This window comes from Sinocyclocheilus rhinocerous, unplaced genomic scaffold (assembly GCF_001515625.1).
Source record: "Sinocyclocheilus rhinocerous isolate Xijiao unplaced genomic scaffold, SAMN03320098_v1.1 scaffold930, whole genome shotgun sequence".
In the NCBI taxonomy this organism is placed as follows: Eukaryota; Metazoa; Chordata; class Actinopteri; order Cypriniformes; family Cyprinidae; genus Sinocyclocheilus; species Sinocyclocheilus rhinocerous.
In genome coordinates, this window is record NW_015654101.1 from 548,308 (window position 1) to 564,310 (window position 16,003).

The window sequence follows — 16,003 nt, forward strand, 5'->3', positions numbered from 1 at the left end:
AGCATGATAGAACTCAGCACTGGACAAAAAGAGGTGAGTGTGTGGATTCCAACCGAAACACATCTGATTGGCCATTGCGTTGTAGAAATAAACAAACAAACATGTCTGTGATTGGCTACTTTGCTCCCTTCTGCGAAAATGCATTGTAAAATCATTTGACGCTTTCCAAAACAAAAGGGCAGATACACTGGATTGTTTGCCAAATCTATTTCATGCTATTATTAGGAAGAAAACAGATCCTAGACCAGGAGTTATGGGCAGCTTTTCCATCTAAAAGCAATCAGTTAGACTATTTTACACGCGAAACTAAAGTCCGGCCATCCCCCTCGGTCCGGAGGGGGGCACAGGGATGTCCGTGGTGGGGCACAGGGATGTCCGTGGTGGGGCAAAGCCCCCCCGGCCCCCCCTCTGGCACCAAACTCATTGACTTCCACTATTTTTTTTAGACATACAATTGAAAAAGTCTATGGGAACCAAAATGGTTTGATTATTAACATTAAAAATATCTTCCATTTCCTTTCCACAGGAAAAAAAAACTCGTCCAGGTTTGGAAAAATATAAGGGTGAGTAAACAATGTTTTCATTTTGGGGTGAACTATCCCTTTAAAAAATGAAATCTTTTTTTTTTTAGGACAATTATAGTGTTAAAACCAAATCGAGTCATTGTGGGATGTAATACGTGAGAGTTTCAGACCCACATGGTTATGAGGAATTGATTTAATATTTTCCTCAGTTCCTCTACTGAGCATTGGGACATAGACACATGCAAGGTTTCTCAAACATTTGCCAGACAGCTGATGAGCTAAACGGCGATAACTTTGACAGTTCATCAGTGCAGAAGGCACGGAGTCAGAAAAGATGGGTAAACATGGGGACTAGTTAAGGAATCAAAACACAATCCAGAACCATAGCCCTGAGCATCTGTTTACAGATACATAAAAACACTCTTCCTGAGCCAAGTTATTTCATTTTAATAGCATTTTCAGTGAAAGCACATGATAATTTCCACTGGGGCTCAAAACAGTATGAGATCAACGGCATAATTTAGCAAAATTAGATTTCATTCTATGCAGTCAGTTGATGCAGGTTTGACTGTAGCTTACTGCCTATGCAAAATGACTCATGGTGGGACATGAGAGCAGAGCTCACCTGACTCTTGTGGATTGAAATGGCCCAGGCCAGTTTGAGTGGCCGCTGCTGTCGGCTCAGGTACAGCCCCCCTGACGCTTTAAACATCCAACGCTCTCTCTTTATTACCTCAACAGCCCCGCAAAGGAATCGCACCCGAGGGAGACCTGCAAGGAGACGGGTGGTCACAAATGATGGTATGTCACAACATCTCACACAATGTTTATATTCTCTGAAATACGTTGGTGTTCTATAACTAGCCAGATACAGATATTGAGTGATATTTAGCTAAATCTCATGAAGCCAGTGAAGAAAATGTCAAAAAATTGCATTGAAAACCCCTAATTCTCATTACGGTCATAAATAATTGTTTAAAAAAAAAAAAAAAAAAAGTAAATGGGGTCTGTAAAATTTGTCTCTTATGCTCTACATTCTTTTAATCAAAAATACAGAAAAACCATAATATAGCGTAATAAAGACATTTTCTCCATTTTAACATTTTCATTCAAATTAATTTATTCCTGTGATGGCAAAGCTGATTTTCAGCAGCCATTACTCCAGTGTCACGTGACACTTCAGAAACCATTCTAAATTGTTGAATTGCTGCTCAAAAGAACTGCATTTATTTGAAATGGAAATCAGAAAAAAAAACATAAGCTTTAAATTGATATGTAAAACAACAACAACATGCTAGTGTTTGTACTACTTGCCAGTGTTTTATTAAAATCAGTGTAAATTAAATTAGTTGTAATAGCTAATTACATTCCAACAGCATGAGGTCACAAATCAATTAACCAAAATGGTCCTAAAGATAGGCTTCCAATTACTTTACACAATAACTCCTTATGATTTTGTGATAAAATACAACCTGGACATATTCTTTTGAGATTTATCCATTTATTTTCCCATTTTCATGATAACGTAAAAGAAAGCGACAAAGTAAAATAAGATGTGTTAGGGGAAGCGCTAGTCACCATTTCAGTCAGTCGTACCTTGATTGCCTGGCTGAAAGTCAACCACTACTCCTCTGGCTCCATTCACTAGACCCCTCTGGACATCCAAGTTTTTAGTGAGCATGACCTGAAGTAGTAAAAAGTTTCTTGCAACATTTGACATTACAAATCAAGAGCAAATGTTTGCCAGAGGGGGTGTTGGGGAACACCTACCTGAGCTCCCACTTTCAGCTGTAACAGCCGACTGACTGGACTCTGTGCGTCAATGGTCTGAAACAGCATAGGGTCACTATCCACAGCCTCAAACACTCGCATGACCCCTGCAAAGGAAACACTTAAGAGACTGAATCTGATTCAGAATCTGATTCAGATCTGGTCTGATTTTTAAAAACTAAATAAATGTACTCCTATACATTGTCAGAGGTGCTTTCTAGTTCTTTGTTGTCACTTACACCGTATGAATCAGATGGTAGATTTCTAATAGATATTTCCGTTTCCATATATATCTTACTCCATGCCATTCACTTCACAGCACTGACAGCAGTACCAGAACAACTACCACCTGATGCAACCAGCAAACCAAAAATCACATCTCCAGTTTGAAATGATATTTCTGTATGACTAACCTGGTAACTCTTTGAGTTTATTCTCATTGGTGAGCTCCACATCATCCTTGTGTGTGCACAGCCTGGTTGCTAGGATACCATCCCTCTCGATGCTGTGATAGGCACTTCTCAGTAGCTGTGCAGTAACTTCCTCTGGGACTCTACAGAATGGGACCAATCAAGATGATCAGCTGAATCAATTGACAACTTCATTGATTACAAGATGAAGCTTGAAAGTTCCCTGCTACAATACCTATAAACATTCAAATCTCTCCTACAAGAACCACCTTAGGTTGTAGAAAAAAAAAAAAACTGACCCTGAACCACATGGACTTTATCCCAATAACACTCAGAGCCAGTGACTCACTGCACTGAACTGTGGATGTGATGAGAACTCAGTACCTGCCCACTCTCACAGCCTGGAGGAGAGAGATGAAGGCCTTGTCTGTTTGTCTGCGCACCTCCGTCAGCTCCATGTTCATATGGATACACTTCCGCCAGCTTCTTGACTGCAGGCAAAAATTGACTTTTCTTATCTTATTCTTAGAAATGTAGACAAGAGATACTTAATGTAATTATACACAAAAAAATGAACAAAACCAGTATTTTCTATTTTGCATTACAAATTGTTTGAAAACGAAAAGTTTCATGATTTACTCACATTCCAAACCCAATAATATTTCATAAAATTTCATTCATAAAATAACATTTCATTTATCTTCAAAACAAAACAGATTTTTAATTCAAGGTGCTGTATGTAGGATTGACACCGAGTGGTTGAACTAGGTATTGCAGTCCAAATTCAAAATATTGGAGAGGGTTTTTTTCACCCGGCCCCTCCTCCTCAGACTTGACGCACAAGCAGGTTGCCAGATTGACGACACACGAGCGCACATGACGATGAATGAAATGAAATACGCTGTGTTTTGCGCCAACTGGCAACCCGGCGTGCCGAAATACAATTGGGTAAACTGGCAGTGGGCGGGTTTCAAAAAACAAAACAGAGACCAACATTCCGGTCCGGAACGCACATTTTCATAGGAGAATAACTGACTGTAGCATTGCTTTTCAGATAAAAAATATGTTAACTTAGCATGTTTCTTAAATATCTGCAAACATATTATGGTATTTTTATGCTTTAGTAGAGTCAAAAACTTACATACAGCACCTTTAAACCTCAAAGCCCTAGAGATTTCTGTCTGACAATTTAAAGTCCATTCCACCAATTACTTGCTTTAGGAAGTTCATAAAGACATCCTAAAAGAAATCCATATGAATATCTATGTATGGGTGATGTTTATGTGAATATAAGCCTAAATTAAATCTGTTCATCAAAGTGATCCATTCTCTTCAGAAGATTTGGATTAAAACCCTCGATTCATATGGATTGCTTTTAGGATTTATGAACTTTATGAAACATCAGTAGCTAGCAATGTTGGGACAAATATTTCAGAATTTATTAAAAAGTTAGTCATTTGCATTTGTTCATTTTGTCTTATGGGTTTGCAACATGAGGGTGAGTAAGTGCCAAATTTTTCTTTTTTTTTGATTGAACTTTCCCTTTAAAGCAAAGTCATATCAAAGCTGAAGCGGACACGCATGAATGATCCCTAAAGGCTCGTTCACAATGAGGTAGATAACTATAATTATAATTCTATAAGAAACGAAACGGTAACTATATGACACAGAGGAACAATATCATCAGATTTAGAAGGAAAAGCGGAGTAACAAAAAATATTGACAGCCAAAGAGCGCCAGCATTTGAAGTGGCAGCTATAACGTAACTGCAGCATATTCTTATAACAGAAAATTATCTTTTGTTGGTGTGGGAACTAATATAGTTATCATTCTTGGTGTGAATGGGCCATAAATGTGGAAAGCAGTACCTGAAAACAAAAGTATGCCTTTTGTATGTCCTTTCCTTTTGTTACAGGTGGAAGTTGAAGAAAATCTCCACACACTATCAGTTGAATCCCCCCAAACGGCTCAGTGGATCTTCTGATGGATCTAGACACATAATATACAGATGCCACTTGTCTAATAATGCAACTCTGACCTAATATTGAAAGATTTTGTATTGTCACTCTCCTTCAGAAAAGATGAGCATTTGCAAACATGTGCTAGACTGGGATTTTTGAGAATTGTTGATGGAACGCTTCGAATTCAATTGCTATTCAAGGTCTGATCCAAACCACATTCAAATATTCATGGTGTTCATTGGGAGAAAATCCAGAGTGACAAAATCAGATGCAACTAATCACGTTAAATGAAATTACTAAACCATTAAAACAACAACAACAACAAAATTAACCTTTATCACCACATTAATTTATGTTAAATTGAATTTTACCCATGTGGAAAATTAAGTGTACTGGAATAAACCGGTATCATGAACAGAGTTTTGAGTGTGGTTCACCTGGCTATGGCTTCCAGTTTGTCAAAGAACTCTGCTTCCACCATTGAAATCTCATCAATAACGAGGTGTTTGCAAGATGTCCAGTGCTGCATCACTCCAGGACGCTGAGCAAGCTCAATAGATTGTTCAAGAGGAGCAGAGCCAGAACCAATACCTGATAACAAGAAAAACTAAAATAACTCATAAACAACAGCACAACTCTTTTTATAGATGAGAGAAATGTGTTGATCATGACACTTCAGGAAAGTGACTCTGTACAACATTTGCCATCATTAATTATATAGGAAGAGCTTTCCTATATAGCACATGTAACATGTTTGCATTTGTTGGCAGTTGCATTTTTTCAGAGACATGAGTGAAAACGTAAACATTACTGGACCCATTCTAGCCTGTATGAATGATCAAGGAAATGCATCAAGAGAGCTGGAGAAAGCACTGCACTATAATTGATAGTCAGACATGTAAATGTTTACTAACCTGCAAAACTGTGCAGTGTGGTCCCTCCTATGTGACAAGCCGCAACACCTGTGCTTGCTGTTGCATACGTGCTTTTTGGAGGCAGGGAGCCTATAATCCTTTTGAGCAAGAAGGACTTTCCTGTACCTGAAATAAAGCCATGAACACTGGTGTTCAAAATGCTATGAAATAAAAGAGCTCTATATAAAACAATATGTGGCCATGAATAAATAAACTGTAAAAAAAATAAATAAAAATTACCTGCACTGCCGGTGAAAAACACATTCTTGCCACTCAAGACCGCATTGAGAACTGCAGTTTGTTCTTTGCTGAGCTTTTGTGCCACAGGCAGAACCAACACAGGCTTCTTATTGGGGTGAAGCGTTTTAACCTAAACAGGCAAATAATTATTTATTTGGCAGGGACCATGTACAATATAGAACATAAATGTTTCCATTTAACGCAATGTACCAGAGCTAGCCAATGGTAAATTTTATTCAGCAGTCGCTTGATTTATGAACTTAGTCCATAATTCTGCTAAATGCATGACAGAAGAACAATAAACCTTCACACACCGTTGTTGTAAAGTTCTTTTCCCCTCCCTTTTAAGATAGTAGGTGAAGGGAAGTGATAATCTTAATGAAAAAAGTTATATCTCAGAATCAAACAATTTATTTTAAAAAAAGTGAGACATGATTGAAATATGATTTTGATTACTAAAATTAATTGGTTTCTAAATTAATTAAATTTAATCCATTTCTTTTTCATAGACATACATTAATATGCATTTACTGTACTGTCAAAGTTATTTTAAGAGCATAATTGTTGAATGCAGGGCGGCAGGTCAAGAACTTTTATTAGGGAGGAGTTAACTAATTAATTTTGTTTGATAAATACTACTACTAATAATAATGCTGCTCGTGCTTCTGATTTGTAAAAACTGAAATGTAAGAACTTGTGAACGTGTCATGTACAAATGGATGAACATACCGGACTAGCGTCACAATCAGGTCTGGGTCTTTTTACTTGCTTCCTTTCACCCAGGACCTTATTGACAGATCTCTCTGAAGGACCTTTGGGTTGGATCGGGGCATTCACTTTACTTCTCATCTCGTTTGCCTTCTGCACATCTTTAAGCTGGAGTGGACTTAGGGTCTCAAAGGCTCTAGGAAGGCCAGCTCGTAGTTTATCCCTATCACTCATAGGCTTGATGCCTTGGGATGCCTGATGTTTGATGCTGAGCGTCTTCAGAAACATCTTCAAACGATCCGGTGGACAATCAGATACCAGAACCTGTGTGCTTTCCGGGATGAATTTTACAGTACATTTACCATCCTTTGCAAAGCGCGTAAAGAGCTGGAAATCGCGCAGCATGAAGTTTTGAGGAGATATGCCATCATGAACACGCAGGACCATATCTTGAAACTCATTCCGCCCTAATGTGACGGTGCCTTTGCGGATGAGCTGCCGTTTGATGGCTTGACCTGCAGGATTCAAGCGCTCCACTGCCACGGTGCACTGAAGCTCAGCTGGCTCAATGTGTCCCAACATTTTGCCTGAAGAGAACATAGAAGAACAGCTTAAAGCGTTTGACTGATTTAACTTATGACTTGATTTGTCATTTAATAATACCGAGTCCGGTATATACCGGTTTATAGAGGGCTTTGTTTATAATTTTAAATAATTTGCAAAATTAAAAAATATATATTCACACACTACTGACATTAATCTCAACTGAAAATTGAAATCGATAATAAAGGTACCACATATACATGTTTATCTAACGCAGAAGCCTAACTCACCTTTCTCGTGCACTGTTTAAACAGCGAGTCAACACCACCTGTTCATTCATTATGACGCGCACGCCACCACGATTTTCAAATAGTTCCGCTTGACAAAGATTGGTCAATAGTGACAAACTGCAGACCAATCAGACCATAGGTATTTAAACGAATAGCCAATCACCGATTGCGCTTAGTAAACGTAAGCGGCGGGCCCGCCTACGAGCTCGTGCTCCACCAATGAAACGACGCTGGTTTTCATTACGTCTCTTCCTTCCTGGGCTTCTCATGCTATACCCGACACTTCTCATGGACTGGTTGCTTTTCTTCCTTTTTAACCAAGTAATTTAGATAAATAAAGTTAAACAGATGAATTAACGGAGCATGCTTTATTCACGATTAACAAATTAAAGTTTATTTCATTATTTTATATTTCTTTCTTTCTTTCTTTCTTTCTTTCTTTCTATAATTGCTTTTTCCCCCTTTTTAACCAAGTAATTTAGATAAAATTAAACAGAGGATTTAACTGAGCATGCTTTATTCACAATTAACAAATTAAAGTTTTTTCTTTCTTTCTTTCTTTCTTTCTAGAATTGCCTTTCCCCTTTTTAACCAATTAATTTAAATATTAATAATAAATAATATAATAAAATTAAACAGATGAATTAACTGAGCATGCTTTATTCACGATTAACAAATTAAAGTATATATTATTATTTTATCTTTCTTTCTTTCTTTCTTTTATTTTTGGCTACTAAAGTATACACTTTAAACAAAATTTGTTTAAAAATCAAAATGGTAGGCTAAATAAAACAGATTATTGGAGTATATTTTACAAACAAACAAACAAAAAAATAAATAAAATAAAATTAACATCAGTGTGTCAGTGTGTTGCTTGTCTTTTTTGTAATTAATTGTTACATTTACTAACAATTTCTGAATAATAATTGTTTCTGCACCTATTTTCTTTCAGCATACATACATAAATAAATATGCCTGTGCCCATCCATCCAGAAACAGTTGGCAAGTCCCCTATATATTTTCTTATTATTCATCAATAAACCAGTGATTTACAATTATAGGTCATTTTCACATGGGCTAGGGTTTACTGTTTAGTGGCAGTAAAAAAACAAGTGTCTTTTGATTTAGAGGTGGTTAATTACATTTTCCAGTATAAAATATCAGTCATGGGTTGGTGTATTTCCGTAAACAAGAAGTGCTCTTTTACGTAAGCTGAGAAAGTAATTTCCAGGAACGGGTCACTGTCCCACATCATTAAGCTCCGTTCAGTACATGCAAGCTTTTCTTTAATTTATATTCATTGGCAAAACGACATCTGGCTGAGTTATGACGCTCAGGAGAGGTGGGCAATACCAGAATCCAGGCTGAATCCACTCCAACAGTAAGGACTGCCTTCACCCTGCACCCACAGCCCTTTGAAGATGTAGTGAGGTGGAAGAATAATAAACAGAACTACAGTGCACTGAAACATAATAATTAAGTTGATCTTGGACTTACATTTTATTTAATTACACATTATCTGTGATATGCAAATAAGTTTATGAGTGAAACTTCACAGAGTCTTGGTCGCAAAAGTGTAATTAGCAATCATATTAGGAATCATATCTAATCTTGCTTGCCACTCTGCCCCCAAGCAAACAGACCTGCTTCACTAAACCTTCACAAGAGATCTTTGGAAAGCAAAACATTTCCCTCATAAATGTCCCTTTAAAAATGCGGAACTGCCATGACAGGGTGTTATATGACACAGTGTTATCTTCAGTAGATATATGTTACATCCGTAGTGCTATAGAAATACTCTCCATGCAGTCTAATTCAGCATTGAGGAGAAAAGCATTCAAATTTTTTAATGGCCTTTAGAAAACAGTGTTATTGGACATTTACCAACCAGTTGATAATAATGGACATGTAGTGGATGAAAAATTCTTTGTAACGCTGTTCCCAGTGGAACACTCTTATTCCCTCGTACAGAATGGGCCAAAGAAAAGATTTACATCGCGTATATATAATGAGCCTACTATGACAGGAATTCCCCCTCATGACTGTGTGTACCTGCCAAACAGACTCATTACACTCATCATTATTTCAAAATGACTGCTGTTTGTGTAGATTATTTGCACTCCGCTGACATCTCTAATGACATCCTTCTGCCACATATATCACGTGTAATGATCACACATAACTAGTGTCCAGATTCTCACACTTTGGTCCCCATTAACTTGGGCTTTTATGCCTCATTTCTGAATTAGAAAAGTAAACCGTCCTGTATGCTGTCACAAAAAAAGTCCATCTGTAGACAGCCACTCTGCATAAAAATATATCTTAGAGCTCCAGTGATCATCAGTGGCGGCTCGTCGGGGGAGGCAGGGGAGGCACAGCTTCCCGAAAATTTTGAGGTGAAAATGGGAGGAGGCCGATTTCATGTTAATAAAATTCACAGTTCATTTCAGTTCATGTCTCAGAATGTGTATTTTTTGTTTGTAATTTCACAGCTGTAATACCATAACTTGTTAATGAAGTTGGAAAGCGCCACTTTTCTATCGCGAATGTGCCGAATCTGCTATTGTAATTACAACCGCTAGATGATAGAGAAGGGGAGGGGGAGGCCGGGGGAGAGCTGAGCTCTCGTGCCTCCGTTGATAAAAAAAAAATTTGCCAATCACCATCCAGTGTTCACTTTCAGCGCTGAGGAGTGTTGAGAAAAGAAACCTTGTAGAGGAGGCTAGCCTCCCTTCTGATATCAACCAGTCATCATAGAGATGTAAATTACGTGATATTAGTTTGAATGTGCTGCGCTGATAATGTACCAAGTACTTATGAGTAGCCATATTGAATATTTGATCGCCAACAGATTTACCAAGCTGTCATTCAAACAGCTTGGTAAATCAGCTTGGTAAATTTGTATATATACAAATTAAAAAAAAAAGGGAAAACATGCCTAACTGGATATAGGCTACAGCAGTCGCGGCTTAATTAAATGTCACAACAGGCAGCTTTCTTTTAACACAGACTTTTAAGAAGGGATGGATGTTTGCTTCAAGTGATAGGCCAGGTAAGTGAAATTATATTATCCTGCTGTATGTGTGTCGTTTTCTTTACGCTTTCTGACTAAAAGCAACCAAAAAGCCATTTTAAAGTGGTTAAGCTAACAATAATAATAATAATCGGCAGGGATCCCAGATCAATTCAATTAGTGTGCCTCCTCTATTTTAAAACCAACAAGCCACCACTGGTGATCATTATCATTCCTGCTTTGGTGAAATGTAAAGGGTATGTCTTTATGTGCAAAGTAAATGAACCAATGACTCATTTCACACCACACTATTGACTCAACTCAACATGCAATCAAGCATCTATAAATAAGTAAGAGCAGAGGTCAAAAAAAAACATTGGAGTGGAAATGTGGAAAGGTAAATGTTGTACAGTCTAGTTAAACCCTTGATCTCAATCCAATGGACCTTAACAAGGTTAGACATATTGAATATTCAAATAGGTGAAAACCAGACTGTGAGGGACACATTTATAATTGCATGCGCTGTATGGTCCTAGATCACATGTCATTTTTAAAACTCAAAATGTTCTAAACAGTTTTATGGAGTTTTTGTCAACTGAAAGTCTTTTGGAAAGATGTTTTGGCAGCTGTCGGTATGTTGTTAAATAACAGTACAACCAATACAAAGTAAATCAGTACAAACAGTGCAAACTGTACATCTATCTATCTATCTATCTATCTATCTATATAAATATGGCGCTATCCTGACTAAGTTCTATTGACAATATCACTATTTGTAAACAGTGGCGCACAAATAATGCATCCAATAACGTCAGTTTAGTCAATTAAATAATATTGCTGAATGCTAAGTGTCCCCAACTAAACAAGCCAGAGATGACAATGGCAAGGAACCCATACTCCATTGGTGACAGAAATGGAGAAAAAACCTTGAAAGATACCAGACTTGGTCGCGGAGCCAGTTCTACTCTGGCCAAACCGATGGTTGCCATGTCGATGAGGTCTTCACAGGGGATCTGTCTCTAGGGCTTATCCTGTTGTCATGGTTTCTGCTGACAGTTGTGGTCGTCTTTAGGTGCAGGCCTACCATCTGATCTGGATACGGACTGTATCCAACTGACTACGGTGATCTCAGAATAAGGATGAAACAGATATATAATGTAAGGGTGTTATGGGAAGTGTTCCCGGTTTCGGTTGACCTAATTTAAGCAGGCTAACAATCCTTTAACGGATTTAAATTATATAATTCTTATAGTGTGCAAATGTGAATGCAAGGTTACAGAGATGGGTCTTTAATCTAGATTTAAACTGACGGCATGTGTCTGCCTCCCGAACAGAGCTAGGAAGACTGTTCCAGAGTTTGGGTGCACATAGGAAAAGGATATACCACAAGCAGTTAATTTTGATATTCTAGGTAAACTGGCTAGAATTTTGAGCATATATAGTATATTTATATTTAATATAATGCATTAAGAGTTTGCTCCAGTTCTGAGGAGCTAAACCATTCGAGCTTAGTAAGTAATCAGCAGGATTTTAAAATGTATTCAATGTTCAATAAGGAGCCAATTAAAGTATGTGCAATAACCTTATACTTATTTATCACCCTAAATCCTAGTATATCCCTACAACTTTATTTTATTTTATTTTATTTTATTTTATTCTATTCCTATTCTATCTATAGCACACCTGTACATACAATTTATTATTTTTTTGTGGTTTATATTTATGCATGTGTATTTTATTCACATCTTATTTTTATTATCTGTGTGTTGTTGTTGTCTCCGTGTACTGGAAGCTTGTGACACTATAACAAATTCATTGTATGTGCAAACATACTTGTCAATAAAGCTCTTTCTGATTCTGATTCTGATTCTGATACAGTGTTGACAGAACTGGGCTAATGGTCGTACTTCCTGGTTCTAGTGAGATTTTACACTTCACATTATTGTTGTCATTGTTAACAAATTAGTTAATTCCCTATGTATCATGAACACAACTAATAATGGACAAGGTTCTGTCTCTCTATATGACGCACAAACAAAGTGCGAACAAAGTGTACACAAAGTGGTTTGTTATTTTCTGTAATGTCAGGGGCTATATTTCTGAGTGGATAAATGACAATGTATTTGCTCCATAAAAATGCTTTAATTGAAAATGGTGTTTATAATTTGCATAATATTGGTATTGTGTGGAATTTGAGAATTGGTTAAGGTTCCTTTGTCTCTGCAAATACAACATTTATCAAAATGAAATTAGGTTAAAGTCACCATACTATAAAATTGGACAATTCTTGTTTTGTTTTAATAACATGTTGCAGTGTCTAATATAAATGATTTATCTGTACATGTCATTATTTTAAAATGCATGTGCACTCGTATAATCGTTAATCAAAAACATTAACGGTCAATAAGACTGTCCATTAACCAGATGAGTTTCATCCTTCCTCTCCAGTAACCTGTCATTTACATAAATGATTACAGAAATTAGTAAACAACAATGATCTACAGCAGTCAATTCCTGATTGACAAAATCAAGTTATGTCCATGTTTTTTCTTGTTCAAGAAGCAATTTCACTGGATGATATGTTACAATAAGAAAGAAAAGATGATCATAACTGCTGTTTCATGCTGACTTATAGATATAGTAGTTCATAAATAACTTTTGAAATCTTATTGGCTCAATAGACAAAAAAGGTAAGCAGAATTTAACAGTATGCTGTAAAGATATCTTACTGTAAATTTGTTTTGCAAGTCACTACAAAAAAGTTAAAAGTCATGCATTCGCAATACAATGTCAGGATGCCATTGCTGTTCTATCAGTGGCTGTTGTTTAAAGTCCTAATGCCACCGTTCTCGTTCCATCACGGCCGTCATTCCAGAGTCTCATCCCATCATGGCCACCACGCCAGAGCCTCCAGCCATCATGGCTGCCACATCAGAGCCACCAGTCCTCATGGCCTCCATGCCCGAGCCTCCAGCCTGGCCTCCGCACTGCTCCTCATTTAGACACATTAAACACAAGACTTTAGATGCTTGTTAAGAACTGTGAATTCACTAACGTCAACAGAGAACTAAAATCCCAAACTGTTCAAAGCTGCACATCATCCAGACTTTGCAGACGTACTTTGAGAGAGCCAGACTTGTCTTTACATGACTTTTTAGGGACTCTTGAGATCTCAGAACTGCAAGAATCTGGCATTGAAAATGGCTAAAAAAATAACTGAATCTGTCATTGCAGTCAGCCACAAAACTTCAAAAATCAAACAAAGAATTATGACAAATCAACTCGCCTAACTACGAAATGTAGAAATTGTGTTGGTATTTTTCCTCACAAAACAGTCAGTCCAGCAAAACACAGAATCTATAATACCTGTGGTAAACCCAACCTTTTTTCTAAAGTGTGTCGCTCTTCCACCAAAATCAAGAGACATGCAACACAAAGATTCAAGTGTACTGTGCAAGACAAACAACACAACAAAGTTCTTCAGGTCAGTGCAGACGTGTCAGTGCACACAAGCCCAGTCTCATCTAGCCGTGACGATGCATACGTCTTTGTTATCAAAAACACCAATACTGCCAAATTACCACAAACAATGTCACAAACATGCCTGCACTTATTGATTCAGGAGCTGCTGTGAATATCCTCAATGAGACTACATACAAATCTCTGCTGCAACCACCAGAATTGTGACCCTCCAGCATCCAGATATTCTCTTATGGTTCCAAACAGACACTTCCTATTCTTGGCACATTCACATGCACATGAAATCTCAAAGTGACAATACTGCTGCCAATGGACCCAGTGTTGCAGATGAGCTCGTAGAAAAGCACCCTGAGTTGTTCCAAGGGATAGGAAAGCTCAAAGATGTCATAGGTCTAGGTGCAATTCTGCTTTAGAACCACAATGGACAGTGATCCATCATTGCATATGCTAGCAAGGCTCTCACTGATGTTGAAAGACAATACAGTCAAACATAACGTGAAGCACTCAGCCTTATCATTTCTGTAATTCAGTGTTTTTTATTTTCAAATTAGCATAAAAAACATGTTACAGCAAATAAGAAAATGTATCTAACAACTACCCCCCACTACCTCCCCCCAACCCACCGCACATCAGGAATTTGAAAATAAATTAAATCTTCAGTAAAGAATGTAACCATTGTTTTATAGAAAGGTCATGAGGATGTTTCCATCATTGAACTTGAAGTTTGTTTGCAGCAGTTGAGGCAGCGAACCAAAATTTCCAGTCCTCCTCATCTAGAAGAAATTGAGAGTTATCATTCAAAAACAGCAGATCTTTGGACAGGATCTTTGGAAACATTAATCCTAGTGACCTTGTACAAAACATCAAGCACCATATTTCAAAAATATTGCCCTTTTGGACATTCCCAAATAATACACATCAAAGTACCCAGTCAACCTGGCCCACAAAAATTACAATAAGGGTTTGGTGATAAACCCAAAACATGTCTTATGCGTGTGGTTAAATATGCCCTGTGGATAATTTTAAACTTGATGAATTGATGAGTAGGGTTTGCGGATGCATGAAATGTATTATCCCACACTGTTTCCCATTCAATATTTCTATTGAAGGGTGTCAAATCAAATAACCAATATCTTGCTTTTGGAAGAATATCTGCTTTATGGTTTGAGAAACAAAAGTAAAAATAAGAAACAATTCCTTTGTTTGGCGCTTTGTGAATCCATTTCCCCACCGGATGAGTTTGAAGATCTGTACCCCAAGGTATGTGCCTTTAATGCTGCACGTGGTTTAAAATATAGAAATAAAGTATTATGAGAAATATTAAATCATTTAATTAATTCTTGGAAATCTAGGATTGATTTTCCTCCTTTTATGTAATTTAATGTTAGAATACCTTTTATAGCCCAAGATGGCTGTACAAAAGGTTGTCCAAAATAATTTAAAACTGTGCCAAATAAGGGTTTTGAGTATGCCATACAGTTTTAGAAGACAATGAAGCTTCTATCTTTGGAGAGTGTAGGATAGAATATAACCATATCCCTCTGATGCATCGTGGTCACTACAGTGGACAGATATTTGAAAGCCATTTTGAACCATTTAAGATGTAGCATCATGTCCCAAGCACCAACTGGCGAACCCACAAAGTGTTGTCTATGATTCCATTTAATTGTTGTCTTTTTATCTGTTTTTTTTGTTTTGTTTTGAGATATTGCACAATATATTCAAAATGGCTGCAGGAAAAGGGGAGGCACCATGTACCTTTGGAATAAGTGTTAAATACTTTTATTCTCAAAAAAAACAGACAGGTACAAAAAATATTTTTCAGTTAAATAGGATGTCAGAAATAGATTCATCCAGATTTTAAAGGGGTCATATGATGCGATTTCAAGTTTTCCTTTCTCTTTGTACTCTTTTTAATACTGTCACATGGAATTGATGTTGATGGTGTTGAAATTATGCAGCCAAGCGATGATATCTCAGATCATTATTTAGTCTTGTGCAAACTTCATATAGCTAAAACTGTAAATTCTAATCCTTGTTACAAGTATGTTAGAACCATCACTTCTACCACAAAAGACTGCTTTGTAAGTAATCTTCATGATTTATCCCAATTCCTTAGCATTTCCAAAACCCCAGAACAACTTGATGAT

The 16,003-nt window shown here is 37.1% G+C and overlaps 1 protein-coding gene across 1 annotated transcript in view; it reads right to left on the minus strand.

The window, feature by feature from the left end:
* Positions 1–879: 879 nt before the first annotated feature.
* The window catches only part of LOC107716931 (ATP-dependent DNA helicase PIF1-like), a 19,972-nt gene continuing 4,848 nt past the window's right edge, over positions 880–16,003 (minus strand). Inside the window, exons 2-13 of the mRNA XM_016523552.1 lie at positions 13,756–13,762; positions 6,549–7,114; positions 5,820–5,949; positions 5,580–5,705; positions 5,103–5,256; positions 4,573–4,693; positions 3,089–3,195; positions 2,708–2,847; positions 2,295–2,401; positions 2,121–2,208; positions 1,150–1,295; positions 880–921 (exon numbers count right to left, since the gene is read on the minus strand). Of these exons, the coding sequence (XP_016379038.1) occupies positions 880–921; positions 1,150–1,295; positions 2,121–2,208; positions 2,295–2,401; positions 2,708–2,847; positions 3,089–3,195; positions 4,573–4,693; positions 5,103–5,256; positions 5,580–5,705; positions 5,820–5,949; positions 6,549–7,109 (1,722 nt within the window). The 5' untranslated portion in view covers positions 7,110–7,114; positions 13,756–13,762. The remainder of the gene's footprint in view (positions 922–1,149; positions 1,296–2,120; positions 2,209–2,294; positions 2,402–2,707; positions 2,848–3,088; positions 3,196–4,572; positions 4,694–5,102; positions 5,257–5,579; positions 5,706–5,819; positions 5,950–6,548; positions 7,115–13,755; positions 13,763–16,003) is intronic.